Source organism: Pectinophora gossypiella, chromosome 11 (assembly GCF_024362695.1).
Source record: "Pectinophora gossypiella chromosome 11, ilPecGoss1.1, whole genome shotgun sequence".
NCBI classification, from domain to species: domain Eukaryota; kingdom Metazoa; phylum Arthropoda; class Insecta; order Lepidoptera; family Gelechiidae; genus Pectinophora; species Pectinophora gossypiella.
Genome location: NC_065414.1, coordinates 15,431,548 through 15,454,713, shown reverse-complemented (window position 1 = coordinate 15,454,713; position 23,166 = coordinate 15,431,548). Strand labels below are relative to the sequence as shown.

The following is a 23,166-nucleotide window of genomic DNA, read 5'->3' as shown; positions in this document are numbered from 1 at the left end:
ATAGTTGCCCTTTTTATTATTAACTCATAGGTGAAAAGGAAGGAAAAATAGTTCATTAGTAACATATAACTTACATCACCATTAGCGTTTTCTCTAAATTATGTTGTTGTAGATTTATTATGTTGTTGCTGATCAGCCCAAAACACAGTTTACAATTAATATAAAAATTACAACAATAATGTCCCTCCACTTAATCAATCGGAACCAAACTGCAGTGGAGAAGTAACAATAATATTTTCATGATAAATATATGTTTATCTTATTTTTCGGTTAGTGTTGTAACGTAAATCAGGCAGGTCCCTTCACTAAATAACCTGACATATTAAATCTTCAGGATGGGTACGAGAAGTGAATCCCTGTGCAAACAACAGGATCATGTTAAGTTAGGTTAAAGGAAAGGATGATTTTTACGAACGATGATAATATACCTACACGACCGATAATTAATAAATTAATGTTATCCTTATATGTAACTGCACACCTAAGGGTAAAATATGTTTTATTCATTTATTTATTTTTTCCAGTAAATAATAGGACGTCACTATTACTGTCCTAAAAACAAATTCAATAATTATTACACTAAAGAGATAGCTGCGTAAACAATGTTACGTGTGTTAATGTGTTGTGTGTACGTTGTTCTATCATCTGATTGGTGGGTGAAAGGTTGCATAGAGGAATAGGAAAAAAATCCACAACAAGTTATATTTATTATTACCACATAAAAAAAAAAATATACTAAATATTATTACCAAGCCCATATGGTCGATATTAGGTAATACACAATAACTTGGGCTCAGGTAATCTATTTTAATAAAAACAAAATCTTAATTATTACGAAGATAATTATCACACAAGTACATAATGTAAATGCACTTCCCCTCTTTATACTTTCAGCCTCATTTAACAATATCTTATAATAAAGAGGAAAGTTTAGTTCAGTGGTTCTGAATATTTTAATGAAAAAGGTCATTTGAATAAATGTATCGAAATTCTTACTTGCACTTATATTTGTATTTTCTCTAATCAATTTGACATGTTGTCTTAGGATTCATTTAACTACTCAATGTCGACAACAATTGCCAACTTAGCACAGGATGTTACAATCAATCTTGTGTCTGGGTGCCCTCGTCATTACCCGTTCTTCTTTATGTATTTCTTCTTCTTTTATGTATGTAAACAAATAATGTGTAACTTTGATAATTATTGTAGCCCTTGGTATGCCAATGAAAAATGAGTGTTATACTATATGATGAAGTCTCACAGTCCTTTCGACTATAACTATCGTTGTTTATTTATTTATTTATTTGTACACAATGAAACAGACACGAGAAACATACAAAGAAAACAGATAGTACAGGCAAGCTTATCTAATCATTAGTTGAGTATGATTAGTTGTTGTTCAAGAGCTTCGGAAATGTGCTCTATGGTGAGGTCCCTGTGAGGCTCTTATAGCCAATCTTGATGTTGAGCTCATTCAGAAATTTGTTCTTGTGTAGTTCTTTTGTTGTGAAATTGATAGTAATGTGAAATAGGTATTTAATGTACTCGCTCAACTTCAACTTAATTATTTAGAACTATGTATCTATTCTAGTACAGTATAGTATAACCATATATTATATAACATACATAATATCGATTCCATTCTTGAGAACTGGTGAAACTTGTTTAGCTAACAGTTATTATTCTTATTGTTTTTTACATGATAATATCAAAACGTTTGGTGGAACGCCGCGCTGAGTTTATCAGGCGACGGCTGTGCCTCTCACTGCCTTTATTGGGATTAAAGTCATGGGCAGCTTAATTAGCTTTCGTGATAACAATGTACTTTATTCACTAATGAATAATCATATTATTGGTACTCGTTTCAATTTAAATGTTTCATTCCCAACTAAACTTTGAACATCTACACTGTTTAAAACCTCTCGAACAAGGAGCGAGTATAATTATGAGATTAAACGAACTTACCTGTAAGTGAAGTTCTATCTCAATTATACGAAGCTCCTTGTTCGAGAGGACTCCCTCCCTTCAATTTTAATATCCCGCCCTAAAGCTTCCACAGGTGATGGAGTTGTCCATGAAACATGCTTTAAACATAATGACATTAGTTGACAGCTGCGTTCAGGAAGCGGGAAACTAACTTTTTTTTAGCTTTGGATATGAGCTTTGAAAATTGTGACGATGCTGGAGCATAAGACGTAGACTACACTGTTTAAAACCTCTCGAACAAGGAGCTTCGTATAATTGAGATAGAACTTCACTTACAGGTAAGTTCGTTTAATCTCATAATTATGATCGCTCACGAGCCGGAGGCGGCGGCGCACCGGCTCCGGTCCAGGCGAGCCTCACCACGCGCCCCGTAGTTCCCCGAGCCGCAACCGCGGAGCATAAAAATTGATTCAGCCGCAGCGAAGCGACAGAGGCCCTGCGGCCGCCACCGCTCCGCACTTGGTGCTCACGGCGGCGCCCGCTGCGGGTGACGGCCGGCGGAACACGCACTCGGTCGACGTCGCTCAATCGAAAATTGGATTTCAATGTCACAAGCACAACAGTGCAGATGTAAAAATTATCGAGGCTCGGGGCGATCGTTGGGGCTGCGCGCGTCGCCGGCGCGGGGCGGGGCGGGGGGCCGGCGGGGGGTCGGAGGGGGGCCGGGCGGGGGGCCAGGGGGGGCCGTGCGCGCGGCGGCAGTCCCGCGACGCGCGCGGCGCGGAGTGCGTGTTGCCATGCGGCGCGAGTGTCGCGGCCCGCTGCGAGTGTCGAGAGCGTCGCGAGTGCTGTGCTCTGTGCGTGTCCAGTGAGTGTGTGCCGCGCGGTCACCTCTCCTCGCCTACTGGATGGATGCGTCTCTGCACCGCTGAGGACGTTCATATATACCGTAAGTGTCGCTCTGCGCGCGGTGGAACACCAGCAGCGCTGGTCGCGCGTGCCAGCGGCCGCGCGGCCCGTCGCCTGCAGGCCGCGGGGCCCGGCCGGATGGGCCGTCTCGTGCCTGAGACCCTGCGACTGATGGACTCTGGTCCCGCGTAATCCCGCCGATGAGGAACGGTTCGCTGCTATCGCTGAAGGGATCTCTGCTTATCTCAGGTTGCTGATTTAAACTTTCTCATCATTCCTCCTGAGGAATTAAACCTGCTATCTTATATTACGGGATCGGAGAGTTCATTACGAGCTATCAGGTCTTCGCAAATCTTAGTAACTGTTCATCATCATCACCCTAGCATTTTCAAATTTTTCACAGGGTCCGCTAACCTAACCTGATGATTTAACAAGTCCGATTTTTTACAGAAGCGATTGCCTATCTTGAAATCTCAATAACTGTTGAAATCTAAATATGTCTTACTGCCTGCATCATTTTTTTTATTGTGCCGTTGTTTTAATTTATGACAAAATATTATTTATATTTATTTTAGTTCTGTTTTCTTCATGATTTATTGAACTGAAGAAACCTCAAAAGACACATCACTTGCACCTAATTAATATTTTTCAGTTTTTTTTAAATATTTGTAATGAAAATGATATGTAGGTAAGTAGGTACAATAAAAGCAACCTACTTTAATAATTAATTGTATTATAAATCCTACATTGTACTTAGTCTATTGAAACACAAAAATAAAGAAATTCAGTTATTCTATTTTCATTACATCATGAAATCTCAAAAAGATATTCTACAAAATTTCCGTGATATCCTGTTTCGGCTACCTTTTGTTGAGGAGGTTCTTGCGCCGTTGTTTTATCCATAACACATTCCGATGCAGTGTTAGACGATGGGACTGGATGATAAATGAAAACTTTTGAAAGAAAATAAATAAAATGGTCCTATATTCAAAGTACATTATTTTGAATGCGATGCCTCCGCTTAAAGTAGAACCTGCAGTGGTAACTGGAACACACTAAGCCAATCAGTAAAGGCTGACAAGTCCCAGAGAAATGGCTTTACAGCTACTCTGGGACGCAGACTATTTCAAAGAAAGAAAATTAGTAGAGAGGAAGAAGTTGTTCCCACCCTGCGATGCAGTCGCTATCTCCCCGACATCAAATGCCGGGTTTTGCATCCGTACTCCTCTGCTCCCGTCCTCGAGGCGTGTCCCTCGCCGCGGTGGTGTATGCGTGTCCGGTTGCCGCCGCACCACCGCCACCGCGACATAAAACTTTACGGCCGGTTTAAACCAACATCGTCGTGAGCACTCACTTCGCCGCCGCCAGCTGAATAAAACATTCAATCTCCGGAGAACCCACTCTATTTGATTAACTACGTAATTACTCGTATAACTTCTAAGATGTCCGGAGGAATTAGAAGAGATCGGAACACTTTCAACTTTGTAAAGTGCTCATAAACGATATATACTCGCACTTTAGTAATTGCGGGATTGCAGCACTTCAGCTCTCCGCGAGATAGCCATAGGAAAGTTACAGATAATATTCCGGAAAATTGATTTTGTTAACATCTTAGTCCAAGTTTGTAAGCGTGTAAATCCCCTGGAACACCTGAAAGTATATCACCCCGCGGCGGCGGACAGTGCGGGACGCGAGCGGGACTTTAATCCGGGAACTAAGAACACAGTGAGCGGGGTACCTGCCCAGACATAGCTGTAACCTTATTGTACACGAGCTAGACTCGCTGGGAGCATTTGAGACAACGGCTGTGGAATAGCTTTACCGAGGGTTGAATTGGATTAGCCGTTGCGAGGAATACCGATGGACTAATATGCGGACTCGAATTGGCTTCGAATGACCCTATTTAGCAGCGGCGGCCGGACACGCAGGGACGCGCCCTTGTCCTTCCAATCGTGAACGGTCCCCCCTCCCCCCGCACGCCCTGATGCCCCAAATGTTCATTACAACTTTTACCTATTATTCTTGCATGAGTTGAACATATTCCAATCAAAACAAAAACATTATACCTATCCCTTTGATTTGTTTTTAAGAAACTTTCGACGGATGATAGTGAATAACACCCATTATAAAAGAAACATTGTAATTGAAATACTTACTAATTCGTGTATATCAATATGTACAAATATACTATTGAGTTTAACCATTTGCATTATAAACCCAATTTTATATCCGACAACATATGGTAGTCCGTTTAGAGTAGTAAGTATTATGGTATAGTCAGTAGCATCTACTAGACTTGAAATATAAATACAATGTGCAAAACAATACATACAAAACGCTTTATATAAACACAACATATACGACAATTTTTTTAATGTGTTCCTCTAGTTGTTAAATAACTTGTAATGTACCCTTATTGATTTAAAAGATGTGTTGCTGTTGCAGTTTCTTGTCATTTCTTCTCCTCAGCCATAACACCTTGCGAAATGACGTAAATTCAAAAATGTTACATTGACCTTCAACAAATTTATCCATGATCTTCTTCTTCTATCGCTTGGGTTGTGAGGTGGATTACCAACCCCATCACCCCTGGTGTCAGGGTTACTATTGAGCCGCCAAAGGCCCCTGACATGACTCATGTCTCTCTCTCTTTATTTAAGAGTTGCGCTCTTGTCGGTGGAGTAATCGCCTTCATTACTCCATAGATGCTACACCGACAAGAGCGTGGCTCTTAAATTGATGATGATGATGATGACTCCATAGATAGGGCGTGTAGAACGGTGGTTGCCCCAATCGCCTTCCGTTCCGACCAATTTCTCAATCGGTGATATTCTAGCTAGAGCCCTACCAGAATCCATTTCCTCGGCCTCCAACCAGTACTGATACCGCTGCTGCCCGGCATCAGGGGTGCGCTTTTGAAGTAGCGGCGCCTACTCGCTACGTCACAAGATCGTCATAGAACCTAAGTAGCATTTTATAGGTTAGCCCGTCCCAGTGACTCATGGCTCATGTAACGACCACTAAATTACATCAGTAAGTAGTAACCGGGACCAACGGCATAACGTGCCTTCTGAAGCAAGATCATCTTTCTTTCGGACCATCAGGTGATCATCCTTTAATGTCCTATAACCAAATTAGGGATCACAAAGTGATTTTCGTGTTGTGTCCCCACCGGGATCCGAACCCGGGACCTCCGGATCGTGAGCCCAATGCTCAAACCACTGGCCCACGGAGGCCATGATAATTACGTTGAATAAATGATTCTAATTTCTGATTACAAATGAACAACAGAAGTACAATCGGCGACTTTGTAGCTAAATAGCATTGGAAATGATATACACTGAAATACGGGGCGAAGTAATACAGTAATAGTATATAATACATACATAAACATAAACAGCCTATAATAAATAATACGTCCTATCGCCAGGCACAGGTCTCCCTGCAATCAATCGGAGGGTGTACATATCTGTATAAATATGGAATTAACACATAGACACATAATCCTACTAATAGAAACGTAATACTTCCAATGTTGAGAAACTTATATATTGAACAAGAAGGTCCTGCCGGCGGAGGCCGCGGGCCACGCGCGCGTTGCTGCAGCACCGCCGCCGGCCCCCGGGGACCTGATAAGCCGGCCCCGCCGCGCACGGACCTTCACTATTTTATGACGCGATTTAACACCCGCCGAAAGCTTGGGACAGAGTTATGTTTGTTGTTCTGAACTGTGCTATCACAAACCGTAGTTTAGGGGTACTAGATACGAAGCGAGCTGCCAAAATAAACGGTCCCGAACGGCTGATAAGTGGAAAACGACGTGAACAGCTATCGCATGGGGGCTTACGGTTGTAGCACTTCAGATCCCTTATAGGCCGAAACGTATCGGGGAAACAATGCTACCGATTAAATAGGTCGATAATGTATCTAGTAACTGCCATTGAATGACTCATTTCCATAATTATTATAATCGAGCTCAACAAGGATTTTCAATATTCGCGTGTCCTTATTTTGATTACTCGTCGTTACGTAACCAACAAATTGGCAGGCTGACAAAACTGTCGATAAACTGCTACTTGAAGCGACATTAGAGGCAGTGAAACCACGCTGTGAGGAATTAAAACAAAAACTGGCAGCGCCCGGCGGCCTGGCCACCGCGGCCGATGCGATGAATTATTCACGATTACAAATTACATCACCATCAACTAAAATTTAACTACTTAAATAACCAAGTTCACTAATTGGGTCACCGGAATAAAATTTTGGACCAGGATTCGAAATATTCGTCGTATCGCGTCGCTTGTTCAACCGACCACTGAGAATTGACGCTAGGTAATAATTGAGTAATCATTAATAAATAATTGAAGTACGTTGATACCTTTAATTGTAACAACAAACCTTGAACATTATGTAGAATGTATTCCAATGTTTATTAGCGTAAATCACGGAACAAAGACCTGGATGAAGGAGTTGCCGATACAATCACACACAGTTTATGAAAGCAGTCACCGTGTAGAGCAACGGGCCTGACTCCCCGCGCCACAATCCACAATAGATTAGGTAAACTTTATGCTAGATTTGTATAGCCTTTTGTTCTTACTGATCTGATAATGAAAGCAGTCGCAGGTATCAGATGACTGACTGTTTTTATACCTAATCGTTAATAAAATACAGGAACAAGCAGACACAGTTGTTTTAATGGCAATCAACTTAGTAAAATCTGACCGGTACATTCGTATCAAAATAGAGTCAAACTACTGATGATGAGACAAAAGGTTGCCTCTATTTAACATACGTACAAATCCAGTAAAACAATGCTAAAGTCATAATGATCCTGAAATCATAAACGTACTTATGTAAATGCCTATTTCGCATGATGGATGGAAGATGGCGAGATTTCAGGTGCTACGATCCTGACTCAACACTTTCGCTTCATCCACTGTCATCATAATCTTCATTCTAACATGCTTGACGGTTTAAAATAAGTTAAGAAACATCCAGATTCTGATAACGGTACTCAAAGCTTCCAGATTTCCAGCTACGTTTAAAGACGTAAAAATTAATGATATTCAATAATGGTCAATAGTTTGAGTCAGTAACCACCGCGCGGCGGGGGCCCGGTTCCGGCGATACCATCGCGACTATTAATAAATGTCAAGCGAACAATTAAACCGGCTTTGTTTTCGTCTATGATCGATTACATTTTATCTTTCAATCGTTGTAATGACCGGTCGTTAGGCCGCCACCGGACTTATTGTTTACTCGGCCGACACACGCCGCACCACACCATACCACACCTCCGACACACCACGACACAATTATATTTCAATTATTCTCCAAAAACTGTTACTGTTTTGTTTGCTCGTAATGAATACAGGGAGGTGAAGTGGTTAATAGTCGCACTGACCTTCCCCGGCAGCTCGCGCTCATAATTAAACTTGATTACGCCGATGCACGCCATTTGATTTATGAATTTACAAATATGCCCAATTTAACTCATATCCTGGCTCAATAAAAATACACGAAGTTAGATAACACACCCGAAAGTTGTGACGTGATGAATGGCGAAAGTTGGGTCATCTGCCGGCTGCTCGCTTAGTTGTGTAATAAGGAGGCGGCAATAACAACGGCGATGAACTAACTCCGCTCAGGGATTGGGGGGTTGGGGGGGGGACATTTACTGACGTCAGAACGGCGTCATCCCACTACCTCGGATAGATAAAGATACCGTGACATCGACTACTTTCATGTCAAGGAGCTTCTGTATTTTGTACAAAAAAACACAACCACTGTGAGCACAGGCCTCCCCTTAATCAACTGAAAAGAGTATGGAGCAATGTGATAAAATACCTGGGCCATTAAAGTTCCTGCCTAACGGTTTTTGAAATCCACATTCTAAGTACTACCGGACTATATATATTATGATGTACGTTTTGTAACTGTGCTGCGCGAGCAACTTCGTTGGGTGTCGCGGTTGATTATACTTGTCTTTAGTATAAGATGTACTAGTATAATTAATGTCGGGACAAACCCTTTTAGGGTTTTCCGATATTAACTATTTAAAATGTAACAATGATAAATAAATAAAATAATAATAGTTATTGATACAAAAACATACATACATAAATTCACGCCTATTTCCCGGCGGGGTAAGCAGAGACTATAGAATTCCATTTGCTTCGATCCTGACACACTTCTCTTGCTTCCTCCACATTCATCAATCAATTGCTACAAAAAATCTTCCCAAAAGACAAACATGATTATGAAAACCCAAATTATGCAAGATATACCTAACTTTAAAATAATTTATACTTGAAGTGATTAAGAGATTTTCCAGATTCTTTAGTACGTGAGTTGTAAGAAACGAGAACCTAGGATAGGTATCGACGCATAGAGCATGAATAGTGACCTCATTTAAGTGAGATCGACTCCAAGAGTTACATAAACGCCCGTCACTCCCATCGGGAAAACCGGTATAGACAACTGAGCTAATTCGGATAATCCACTACATCATACCTTCAAGTTTCTTTTGTGTTGTGATGAGTTCTACAGCAACAAGAAGCTGTCGTAGTGAAAGTATACGACGTGCCAACGAAATATGCACGAGCTACGTTCTTGACCATGATCACACATGCACCTAGCTGAAGCAGCTAACTGCATTCTACTGAACTTCAAAGACCCACAAGATAAGTGACGACCAAAATAAATCTTTGAAAATGTATGTTATTAAGTGTATCTGGTTACATAAATGGACTCGAAGGAGACACTTGTTCAAGTGTATGATGAGTTGTGCGAGCTCACGTCGCGGCGGGTTGTAAGCGCGGATTACACACGTAAGCGTCTGAGCGTCCCAGCGCGTGTGGCCACGTGTGGTTGCGTGTGGTCGCGTGTTACGCGCACTGGGCACATCGCGACGTATTTCTTGCGCCATGGGGACCCTCTTCCTTTTATTTTAATTCGGGTCTCCAGACTCTCCTAATTTCAACCGTGTAGTGGTACTTACTTTCCTAATTATTATATGACCTTGTTAATTTTAAATTTACAGCATTACATGAGATGGTCATCCGCTTCACAACCTACACGAAAATAAGAACCACATCTCAGACGACTTCATTTAGATTATCTAGTATAATGCATGTCAGATTCTACTAACCAATATAACAGTGTAATTTGGACATGTACTGTATCTAAGTAAAATCAAAATTGTATAACTGAAAACCAGGGGGAACGTAAAGGAATCCCTAAGTGGTGTAGTCATCACTAGCTAATAATTGCTTAATGCCCATCCAGCACTTATCTTGCAGATATTTTTGATTGCATTTCCGTTCTGGCCATCTTTGGAACACAGAAGAAATTAACTAAACAGATTAAGATATAGTGATAATTGATTTAAAACACGTATTATTCGTAGTTCATCGTTACAGTCCTTTGTTGTCTAGTTCGGTTAATGTCCGTAGACGTTAGAAGGATTTACCATAATTACTTGCCAGCCAAGAAGACAAGGTCGCAAAGCAAAGGTAAGTAAGAGCACTTGTACCACGACTGGACCGTACTTGAAGTTGGCTGGTTAATCAGTATTAATAAATATATCGGTGTAATAAAAGGAAAATAATTTACTAAAATATTTGAGCGTATTAATATCAAAACTATCAGAGTAATTGTAGCAGTAAATTACTCTCTTCTGCGGTACCTAACTGAAATTTAAGATCATAATTGATAAAAATGATAATAGTTTACCTTAGATGCAGTTTTCACTATCGCGGTTGGCTCGATAATTATATACGGCGATATGGCGCATTACCTATCAAGCTGGTCTAATAGAAAACTCTCAGAGAAAGCTCGATGAGGTGTGGGTACATATTTCATCTTGCGACGGATGCATCTCTGACTACCCCTACTGACTACTACTGTGTTAAAATAATATTAAAAAGGGTGTGTTAAGGAAATTATATAAAAACGACCGCTTCATAGAGAGCGTTTAATAACACTAATATCAAAATGATTACAGGGATACATCAAACGATACTTAAAGTATAATTCAGCAATAAATAAGTTCGGTTTCCGAACAACTTCCAAAGTTCGAATTCATTCACGTGTAACTAGGTGTTTAGCACAAAGATAAGTTTTGAAATGAACTTCACTGATTTTAATTAATTAATTTTGTGGAAGTAAAATAAAACCACCATTATAGTTACATGGTTAAACAGGAAGTCGTTTTATTTCTTTTTTTTTATCCCTACCACAGATTATATCATATTTGGAATTCGGATACATGTTCGGGTTGAACAGATTGGGGGGGCACTTAAAATTATCTTAAATCAAGTAAGTACCAACCACTAAGTTTGAAAAAGTATCAATAAACAAAGTTACATTAATAATCAAAAAGTTACTTATGAACGTTTCCACTAACAAATAGTAAGTATAGTATAAGGTAAGTATAAATTGAGAAAATAAAAAATGAGTTTAACTACTTTACTCTTACACAATTAAATAACAATCATAAAACCTAAAAATCCTACTATGAGGTATAAGTATTTTTACAAATGAAAATAACATGAATTTAATAAAAAATCTACTTAAAGGTATGTTTGTTATGTTTAAATCAAAATAATTAAGAAACTTCTAGAGATTTTTAAATAAGTGTATAACCAATATACTACTACTCAAAATAAGCTTACAGTGTAAAGTTTACACAATGTTATACAAACTTAAAACAAAACATAAATTACCTACTTCAAATATATTTTTACGTAATTTTTTACAAACAAAATAAATTAGGAACTTCTAGAGATCTTAATCTAAGCATAAACTTATACTTTTACCAAAAATAAGTGGTAAACTGCCCTCTAGCAAGAAAAATAATCTAAGTTAGAAAGTATTACTGATACCTAAGAAAGATACATGAATAATAGAGTTATCTATCTCTATCAATGAATAATACTACTTAAAAACTATTAATAATAAGTAAACATTATATACTTAGGAATCATTTAGAGGCAAGAGGCAAACATTCATGATACTAGTTTTAACAATAGACCCTTTAGATGTTTTTATATCAAGAGCTCGAACTCTTCCATCTTTGCCTGGAAAGACATTAATGATTCTACCAACTGGCCACTTCAAAGGTGAAGCGTTTTCATTCCTTAAAAGGACTAACATCCCTTCTTTCAAGTTCGGCTGAACATTTTGCCATTTAGGTCTATTTTGCAAAGTTACTAAATACTGCTTATGCCATTGCTTCCAAAAATTCTGCTGCATTTGCATACACTGTTTCCAGAAACTAAGTTTACCTACTTTAGTATCAACCAGGTTTAATTCTGGATATGAAGTAATAGGTGATCCAGTTAAAAAATGCGCAGGCGTTAAGTAAGACATATCACTTTGATCTCTAGACATAGCAGTAAGAGGACGAGAGTTTAATATTCCTTCTATTTGTACTAAGACTGTGTACAATTCTTCAAATGTCAAAACAGTATCTGAAATTACTCTTTTCAAGTGATATTTAATACTCTTCACGCCAGCTTCCCACAAACCACCAAATATCGGAGAATAAGAGGGAATAAAATGGAACTGAATCCTTTCACTGTTACAATAATTTATAACATCATTTTGGTGTTTTGTGGAAGACTGCATATTATATAAGTCTTTTAAAACATTATTAGCTCCCCTAAAATATGATCCATTGTCACAGTAAATCTTAGAGGGCTTATTTCTTCTAAAAATAAATCTTCTCAAACAAGCTAAAAATGTCTCAGTCGTCATATCGGAAGCTAGTTCTATATGGATAGCTTTAGTAGTAAAACACACAAAAATGACAACATAAGCCTTGGTTATGACTGGATTTCTAACCCTAGTCTGTTTTACATAGAAGGGTCCAGCATAGTCTGTGCCCACAATTTGAAATGGACGAGACATACGCACCCTATCCAATGGCAAAGAGCCCATGAGCTGTGAAGCAGCCTTAGCTTTAAGTTTAAAGCAAATTAAACATTTATGTAATACAGACTTTATCTCCCTATTAGCATTAAGGAGCCAGTAACGTTCATTCAAACTATTGAGAATTAATTTCTGCCCAGCATGTTTCAATCGTAAATGTTCTTTTAGAATGAGCAGTCTAGTAATATTAGACTGTTTTGGCAAGATAATAGGATGACGCTGACTGAAAGTCAGGTCTGCGTTTTGTAAACGCCCTCCCACTCTTAGTAAGCCTTCAGAATCTAAGAAAGGATTTAAGTTATTTAAATTGGACTTTAAAACATTATTTGACTTTAAAGACTTTATCTCTTGCATAAAATGCTTCTCTTGGTCAAGTTTGATAATAGAAAGCAAGGCAGAATTCAGTTCTTCAGGACATAAATTACCCTTTTTCTTGTTTACATTTTTTGCATTGCAATTATAAATAAATCGGTTTACATAACACATAATCCTGGTTAGCTTTTCAAGGTCAGAATATTTATCTAACACATCATACATTGAATTTTTGATATTACACAAATTACATGTTTCTTTCTCTACTTTTAGTTCTGTAATAGTAATTACTTGACTTTTACCTTTACCATCTGAATGTACATAATCATAACTATGTAAATATTCTGGTCCATTAAACCATAATTCTCCCAACTTGGACTTGAGTGACTGAGGTGATAAGCCCCTAGATAAACAATCCGCAGGATTCTCACTGGTACATACATAATGCCACTGAAAATTTGAAGTAAATTTTTGTATTTGTTTCACTCTATTGTGAACATAAACACCCAATTTTTCAGGCTCAGTACCCACCCACGCAAGTACAATCTGGGAATCAGAATAAAGAAAGGTTTTTACATTATATTTTAGACTTAAAACGTCATATACTTTCTTAGCCAACATAGACAATAATAAAGCACCGTTTAATTCTAGCCTAGGTGTAGTAAGTTTCTTATTTTTCGGGTTTATACGAGATTTAGAACACAATAGGTTAACGTTAACATTTTTGTTGTCATCAACAACTCTTATATACAAGCAGCACCCGTATGCAATATCAGAAGCGTCAGTATAACCTACTAACTCCAACGATTGCGAGGAAAACACATTAATATTTCTAGGTACATCAATAGAAGACATTTTTACCAAAGGAGTAGCAAAGTCGACCCATTCCGTATTTAGCGTATCAGGTAAATAATCATCCCATTTTAGATCTAGAAACCATACCTTTTGCATGAAGTGCTTAGCTTGCACTATCACTGGACCTATCAGACCTAACGGATCAAAAAATTGGCTTATAAAGCTGAGAACTTGTCTCTTGGTGTATCTCTCAAGTATTTCAGCTTGAGGACAACGCATAGATAAGGCATCAGTAGACACATCATAGGATAAACCTAGAGTTTTCATACATACATTACCATTTTCCTTTAAATCACGATTACCTAAATATTGCAATTCTAATGGAATATCTTTCAATATTTCTGGACAGTTTGAAAACCACTTATGCAGGGAGAAACTCGCCTCGCTCATAAGTTTAACTAATTCGTCCTTGATACGACATAACTCAGAAATATCCTGGCTACCACATTGAATATCATCCATGTAACTAGAATGTTTTAAAACAAAGGATGCTAATGGATATTCATTTTCGAAATTATTAGCTAGTTCCATCAAACAACGAGTAGCTAGAAATGCCGAACTTTTTAAACCATATGTAACAGTTTTTAACTGTATACATTGTACTGGATCATTACAAGAATTCCGCCATAATATATTCTGCAAACAACAGAATGGTTCATCAACAAGTATTTGCCTGTACATAGCTTTCACATCACATAGTAAAATATACCTATAAGTTCTTAATAACACCAATATATCAAACAATTCACTTTGGACAACATCTCCGTTGAGCATTATATCATTTAAACATAAACCGCGCTTCGTTTTCATGCTCGCGTCAAATACGGCTCGCACGGGAGTCGTTTTACTATTCGGGTTCAATACTGGGTGATGTGGAAGGAAATATATGTTACCTGCATCTAAATTATAGTTGTTAATGTCATAATAAGTGGCATGATTTTCATCCAAATACTCTTGTATGAATTTTTTGTATTGCTGACATAATGTGTCATCTTGTCACGTTCTTATCACGCGAATCAAATAGGTTGTACTTACTAGGGTAAATAAAACGGTATATAGAAATAAAACCAAGTTTATTGACATTAAATCCCTAGCAAGTACATAGATCGGATCTCTGGGTCGCAGGTAATTTGATACTGGCTGAGCACCCTTGGTGCAGTAGGAAAACTACCACTTCCCTGTAACTCTTCCCACGACGACACGGGGTACACCGGCGCGCGCAGCAGGGCAGCAGAAACGGTGGGGTAAGTACAGGACCGAAAGTGGATCCAGCGGGTTGTAGAACCCGAAAGGTGAAGCGGTAGAGGTAAGTACAGGACCGGTAGTGGGTCCTGCGGTTGTAGAACTCGAAGGGTGAACCCCAATTAATGGGGATAACACAATACTATAAATTATTATATCGTAGACAAAATTAGTAAAAAAAAGTACCTATTTAAAAAATATACGAGTAATCGAGGTGTTCTCGCTACAAAGGCAGAAGGATTGTCTCGAACATCCGACCGGAAGAGTAACGGCTCGGCTGTGGAATGTAGGTACGGCTACCTACGCAATGTGATAATTATTAAAGTCGTACAATATTAACGGAATTATTTTGTAAATAGATATGTTTTGTTAAATTAATTAGTATATGTTTATTTATGTAATAATATTTTAGTTTTAAGCAGTAGTTTTTAAGTGTTTTCAATGATAACTTTTTGATAGTTCCTAACAGAAAAACAAGAGCAATTACACTCAGTAGTAAAACGCGGCAGGCGTTACATACCCCCCTTTTTTGGGTAGGATTTTCGCTAAGAAAATCCGCTGACTAAAATGTAAGCTAGTCTGTCCTTCTTACTATTGACCATTCTAAAAATTACGTGGTACACATTCATTTCAACCCTTCCATTCACCCCCCTACTTTCTTTCATCCCTTTCACACACAAACAGTTATCTTATTTCGTTTTAAGTGACTGCGTCCTTTCCAAAAAGAGTACTAGACTTTTAACCGCAGCTTAGTACTCACACGTAATCAATAGGAGATTTAAGGTAACCGTTTTTTTTTTTTCTTTTTATAGTATAATTTTCTTATCTTCGGGGTAGGGCCGAAGATAAAATAAATAGAATGTCCTAGGGGTAGGGCCTGGAGATTCAATATTTTTTTTTTGTAAAAAAAAAAAATTAGAAATACTATATATAAGTAAATATATTTAAGACGGTAGGTAGTTTTAGTAAGTAAGACATTGTTTTAGGCTAGTTTTGGATTTTTTAGTATAAGTTTTGGTAGTTATAGTAAGTGTAGTTTTTGTTTTTTTTTTTATAAAGTAGTATTTAAGGTATTTTTAGAGAATATTAGAAGATATTAGAAGACGCATGCCATGCTCAAGATTTAAGTTTTTGGCAGGCCTAAGGCGTTAGATGGTATTACACATCAATCTCTTGACTGACTCTTACAGTCTGCTCGAGAATTAGTAAGCAGCTGGGGGATTCTATGTTTTTCTCTCACTTCCATCCCAGCAAGGAAGTTTTGTAAATATAGAAAGTTTTATTTTAGTTAGGTAAAAGTTTAGATATAATTATTTAGAATAGTTTGTAAGTTTAATATCCTTGACATGCCATGTACCTCTTCATAAAGGAGTTCATCTTTCTGAAGTGATAAATATTTGATTGGACGAGACATCTCTATTACTTTATGTTTTAATTGTAATTAGTTTAATTGAATAGTTATTTTTTGAGTAAGTGTTGCAAGTACCTGAAGTCTTAATAACTAAAACACAGGAAACGGCAGAAGGAAAATAACAAGAAAACAAATGCTACTATCAAAAGTACACAACAATTAAAACACAGGGATAGACAGAGGTTGGCAGTGCAAAATCAAATATTTCCTTCTGTGCGATGTGGTAGGTTCGATTTTGAGTTTTTAATTGTATGCAATCACCTTGAAAGAGAATTAGTTAGGTATTCCCACAAAGCAACCACAGCACACAAAAGTTGCAGTTACAATTCACTTAAAGCTAGACAAAATAATCAGACCAACACCAAAGATGACCAAAAATGCTAAAACCAGCAAAAAGGATACTCAGCTCAGTATTTCCTTAGTTGGGCGCCATTGTCACGTTCTTATCACGCGAATCAAATAGGTTGTACTTACTAGGGTAAATAAAACGGTATATAGAAATAAAACCAAGTTTATTGACATTAAATCCCTAGCAAGTACATAGATCGGATCTCTGGGTCGCAGGTAATTTGATACTGGCTGAGCACCCTTGGTGCAGTAGGAAAACTACCACTTCCCTGTAACTCTTCCCACGACGACACGGGGTACACCGGCGCGCGCAGCAGGGCAGCAGAAACGGTGGGGTAAGTACAGGACCGAAAGTGGATCCAGCGGGTTGTAGAACCCGAAAGGTGAAGCGGTAGAGGTAAGTACAGGACCGGTAGTGGGTCCTGCGGTTGTAGAACTCGAAGGGTGAACCCCAATTAATGGGGATAACACAATACTATAAATTATTATATCGTAGACAAAATTAGTAAAAAAAAGTACCTATTTAAAAAATATACGAGTAATCGAGGTGTTCTCGCTACAAAGGCAGAAGGATTGTCTCGAACATCCGACCGGAAGAGTAACGGCTCGGCTGTGGAATGTAGGTACGGCTACCTACGCAATGTGATAATTATTAAAGTCGTACAATATTAACGGAATTATTTTGTAAATAGATATGTTTTGTTAAATTAATTAGTATATGTTTATTTATGTAATAATATTTTAGTTTTAAGCAGTAGTTTTTAAGTGTTTTCAATGATAACTTTTTGATAGTTCCTAACAGAAAAACAAGAGCAATTACACTCAGTAGTAAAACGCGGCAGGCGTTACAATCTTTCACGAAACGTTTCTCTAAATTATACAATCTATGCAGAGCATAAGAGAAACTATCCCCTAATTGTATATTTTCCAAATCTAATTTAAGAGGCAAAGCCACAGAAAAGCGTTTGTTAATTAACTTTACAGAAGACCTAAAGCATTCCTCTGCTAACTGAAACTCTGTTGACCCCTCCTTGAAAACATTAGGTACCTTTTCACATTGCCAGAAATTATTAATATTATTATTTAAATCAAATAATAAAGCATCTTGATCACATTGTGTTAATAATGAATTATCATTTTGAGGTTCAGACAAGTCAGATATTAAATTTGTTTTTGCTGCCTGCCCTGATAGGTATGTATGCACGGGTTCACTTACTTTAATATTAATACAGTGATTAGAAGAATAAATCTTGCCAGATGAAACTGGTAGAGTCCCGGCGACAACGTATCCAAAGCAGGTGTTAATTAAAAACGGCCCAGACGGCGTGAGGGGCAGCGATTCACGCTGCAAGACCTGGAAAAATATGTCACAACCTAATAATAATTGTATTTCTCCAGTTTTGTTGAAATTTTGATCAGCAAGCGTTATATGCGCTGGTATATCAAAATTATCAATTTTAAATGATTGCTGGGGCAAATCACAAGTGATATTTTTTACCACACAGCAGGACACATCAACTTTATATGTATTTATGGATGAACACACGGAAAATTCAGCCTTTTTAGTAATTTTATTTGTGCCCTCAACTACACCAGAGATAGATTGATTAACTGGGAATGTTTTGCAGTTTATCTTGTTAGCTAAATTTTCTGTCACAAATGATACTTGAGAACCACTGTCCAATAGGGCTCTTGCATATGTCAAAGTCCCATTTTTGTTATATAAGCCTACCATAGCCGTTGGAAGCAGTACATCCCTTGACAAGCTAGTGTTAGACATAGATACCGCATTACATTCCCTATTCACCCCATCATCCATAGCAACAGCTGTATGAGATGAATCTTCACTGCTTGGCAACTGCACATGTAGAAGCGTATTGTGCCTCTGTTTGCATACAGCACACATGATGCGTAGCATGCATTTCCCTCGATGCTCATTCAGACACAGTGTACATAAATTATGATTTCTGACAAAAGCACACCTTTCCTTTACTGTAGCCATCTTAAATTTGTGACACTCGTATAATTTATGAGAAAGCTTGCAGTACTTACATGCTGGCTGAGGCTTCTCTGCTGCCGCTACCCCGCTGACTTTAGGAGCTCGCGTAGACTTAGCAGTAAATGATGGCTGCTTCTCCTCAGAGGTGTTTTCCAGTGCCAATGCACGCTTCTCTAAATAATCAAGAAATTCAGATAGTGTGGGAACTTCTCTAGCATTTCTCTCAAGGTGGAAACCCCGGTAAGTATAGGTGTCAATCTTTTTAGCTAATATGTTAATGAGAAGTATATCCCAATGCTCCACTGGCTGTTTTAAGTTTTTTAAGGCTTCCATGTTAACATTAACAGTGCTAATGAGGGAACGCAGGTTGTGTGCAGTGCATTTAGTAAAAGCAGGCAAATCCAGTAAGCTGTCCACATGATAATTAATAATTTTAGGGGTATTGTCATACCTCTTTTCTAAGAGTTTGACAGCCGTGACGTAATTATCGTCGGTTAAAGGTAAATTTCTTATAAGCTCTAAGGCTTCCCCACTCAAATAAGAGCGTAAGTAATAAAGTTTTTCGCATGAACTTAATTTTTTGTCTGTGTGAATCACAGAACGAAACATGTTAATGAAAGGATAATATTCTACCACTTTCTCCCCATTAAAATTGGGTAAATTAATCTTTGGAAGGTTTTTAAACGTACCTGGGTTAGAATTCTCACCGCCATTCGGTTTGGCCTCGGTTTGCGGACCCGAGCAGGCCTTATCCAGCAGCCCAACAGACTCGTAATATTTGTCCTCATATTCGCCGTAATTTTCAGCGTCCTCGTCGGCCAGCACTAAAATCGCCTTGTTTAACTGCATATATTCTTGAAAAGCCTCCGACATGCGAAGACGTTTTTCACGTAAGGCCTCACGCGAGGTAGCCGCCATTGCATCAGCATCGTGGCAAAAGTTGTTTAGCCGTGACAAAGTCCCCTTGATATATCCCCGCTCGGCGACGAGAGCCTTTAACTTTGCCTTATCTTCACTCATTATGAAAATCTAGAAAGATACACCAAGAGAAACTAAATAAAATTACGTGCCTGAATAGGTACTGCTTTGGTAAAAAACCTTTTGTAACAAAACGATAAGAACCTTAACTATACTTACATGTACTATATGTAAAAGGTATCTTATTATATATTTTTTACAACCAATTATGCTTTTCTTTGCCAAATTATAAATTATACAAAATCGAACACGAAATAAAATCGTAAACATAAGCCGCACACGCTTCGAAATGAAGTTAGTCAAGTACGTTTTTCTTTTTTCAATGTTGCCAACCTGACAGCTGCGCCGTTCGGATACACGCAGTACGCTCGATTTAGCTGCGTTCGATGATGATCGATTATGAAAAACGTGAATAGCTCCGCCTTATTTTATTTACCGTCTCTTTCGTTTTTACTTGGAATGACCGAAATGGAGTGACGATACGACTTGAAGTTCTTGCTGTTTCGAAGGAAATTTGAGATGGCTCTTCCGTTTCAACGCAGTGATGACAACTTGACACGTTCTTCGCCGCTGCTTGGTTGGTACACGTTATACGACATAAAATAAAAAGGCAAAATACACCCAAATATGGCCGCAAAAAATGGTTGCGAAATTCTTGCAATTCTGCAATATTGATCACGGGTCGAAAATATAGACACCGTATGATGCATAAAATGATAAAATACACGTTGAAAATTCTTCAAACTGTAGATATGAGGATAACTTGGTGAGTAATATGCCGTCGCGCTAACACGCCGGTAATTTGCGACGGTTTCAACAACAGCAATTTTCACAATAAATTTTAATCCCCTTCAGGAACTCGCCACAGGGAAGGTCTTCTCCACACCGGTCGGTACTTTTGTGCCCAAATGCAGCCTCCCACTCGCAGATTCTTCGTAATGACGCAAATACGGTCGCAAAGAACGAGGGGATCGTATATAGACGCAGCTTACTATTTGTGCAGACTCACGTATATTCCGCCGGTAATTTAGTGGATAAAAAGGACTTATATTCCACTCGAAGGACTAGTTCTTTTGCTCGAAGGACCAATTCTTTTGTTTAGCACAAAGATAAGTTTTGAAATGAACTTCACTGATTTTAATTAATTAATTTTGTGGAAGTAAAATAAAACCACCATTATAGTTACATGGTTAAACAGGAAGTCGTTTTATTTCTTTTTTTTTATCCCTACCACAGATTATATCATATTTGGAATTCGGATACATGTTCGGGTTGAACACTAGGTAAGTTGTGATATTGATTTGGGATCCAGAATTGTGGAAGAGATAAGCAAATCGCTGACACAATTCTATAGCGATCTCAGTAAGAGAAAAGCTAACTAAAGGATGATAAAATACAAAACAGCGTAACGAACAGCATATCATAATAATAAGTACTTATATTCAATTATTGTCAAAAATAAAATCTCGTTAAGTATCTCTATTATTATTGGTAACCTAACTGATCCCATCTCTCCCTTGATTATGAAAGCCATAGACGACAGTCAATTTCTTAATGTGTGTCTGCGATCCAATATCTTAACGGCTTTAATAAAGTACCAGTTTAACCGCAAACACGGGTGTCACTTTCCTGTCGCCTGGTAATACCCCGGCGACACGCGCGCTGACGGCATCACACGTGTCGGTATGATTCTATCAGACGAGGAGTCACGTTTCACCACTCATCGACGAGGGGCCCGGTGGGGGGAGCTCCCCTCGCGAGGGGCTGACAGCTCTGACGTGGAGGGCAGGTGAAGTGGCCGCGCCAATAATTGGAGACCACTTACACCCGAGTTTTTATTCCATAAAACAGCCACTTACTAGGTCTGTCGAAGTCGATTATGGGTAACTACAATTCGTAGTCGACTCGTGGTAGAAAATGTGCAGTGCGTCACCAAAATAGAAAATATCACCTTAGAATAAGAAAGAATCTTCGCTATTAGTATCAGCGTTTCTTGTGAAAACACTCAGTGATAATTTCCTAATCCTTATTAGGTATTAATGGCCGGAGTGAATTATTGAATCTGATTGCGGGCTCGAGCCGACCCGATCGCGCTATTGTAATGATAAGTAGGGCGCACACTAATTGGGAGCCGAAGTGAAATGTTAAATTACTTATCTATTCAAAGTAATTCCAAATGAACAGTAGGTTTTCTGTTTAAATGTACTGCTATAAAACCGGCCTAAATCACGGACGGAATATAAATGTGCCGGCTGATGAAAATAATCGTTCTCCAGCGATCCGTCCCTCACCTGCAAATGCCCCCCCGCGCGCCCCACACCCGCGGTGCTTCCTTTCATTTATCTGTTGTTTTCTACGCGGGGCTGGCGCCAGCTGCCCCGCTACACACAGTTCCGGCGCTAACGACACCACACACACACGGCACACGCGCCACGTACACTTTGGGTTTTTACTCTTTTTAATGACGCTCTCCACTTTGTTGTCTATTTACTGAAATAATTGAGAACCGTTCTTAAATGCAGCTCCGTAGATAACTTTAAAATGTTTGCGCAGTAGAAACGGGGTTGTGTCTGCGAGGATTATCCTTTGTTGTGAATGTAGGCCGCAGATGTAGGCCGGCTCCTGCCGTGACGTCACAGCTCGCTAGCGACATACCTACCCAGCAAATACTTCGAGAATCATTATTTCCCGAAGAATTAGATGCCTGCAAAGTTCTAAGACTGCGTTGGCACTACTTCTTCTTCGTCGTGCCGATGACAATATTACATGTATCCTTTCTAATATTATAAGCTCACCATAATAAATTAAGGTGAACCGATACGCCAGTCACATAGGACGTTTTTATTTCATTATCGAGGCGTTTTCTGGAGTGTACTGTATCAGTGTGTGTGTACCTACTAACGTAAGTAATTTAAATAATAACTTATCATCACGAACACAAACTTGAAATATTGCATGATTTGTTTTCATAAAACTTCCTAAAAACATTTACGTCAGCAAAAAATCTCTTTAGCATGAATAGATAAAGCCGCGGATTAGATGCCTGCAAAGTTCTAAGACTGCGTTGGCACTACTTCTTCTTCGTCGTGCCGATGACAATATTACATGTATCCTTTCTAATATTATAAGCTCACCATAATAAATTAAGGTGAACCGATACGCCAGTCACATAGGACGTTTTTATTTCATTATCGAGGCGTTTTCTGGAGTGTACTGTATCAGTGTGTGTGTACCTACTAACGTAAGTAAT

General features: G+C 38.6%; 2 protein-coding genes across 2 annotated transcripts in view; one reads left to right on the top strand and one right to left on the bottom strand.

Annotated features, from left to right (window-relative positions):
• The first annotated feature begins 2,703 nt into the window (after positions 1-2,703).
• Positions 2,704-23,166, top strand: part of LOC126370897 (lachesin-like) — a 42,307-nt gene continuing 21,844 nt past the window's right edge. The window contains exon 1 of the mRNA XM_050016012.1: positions 2,704-2,875. Coding sequence (XP_049871969.1) covers positions 2,839-2,875 — 37 coding nt within the window. The 5' untranslated portion in view covers positions 2,704-2,838. The remainder of the gene's footprint in view (positions 2,876-23,166) is intronic.
• Positions 17,810-20,205, bottom strand: LOC126370887 (uncharacterized). Its single transcript, XM_050016000.1, has 4 exons — positions 20,076-20,205; positions 19,628-19,967; positions 18,992-19,111; positions 17,810-18,293 (listed from the first exon to the last, which is right to left on the bottom strand). Exons 1-4 carry the CDS (start codon positions 20,184-20,186, stop codon positions 18,280-18,282), a joined length of 585 nt encoding a protein of 194 aa, XP_049871957.1. The 5' UTR covers positions 20,187-20,205; the 3' UTR covers positions 17,810-18,279.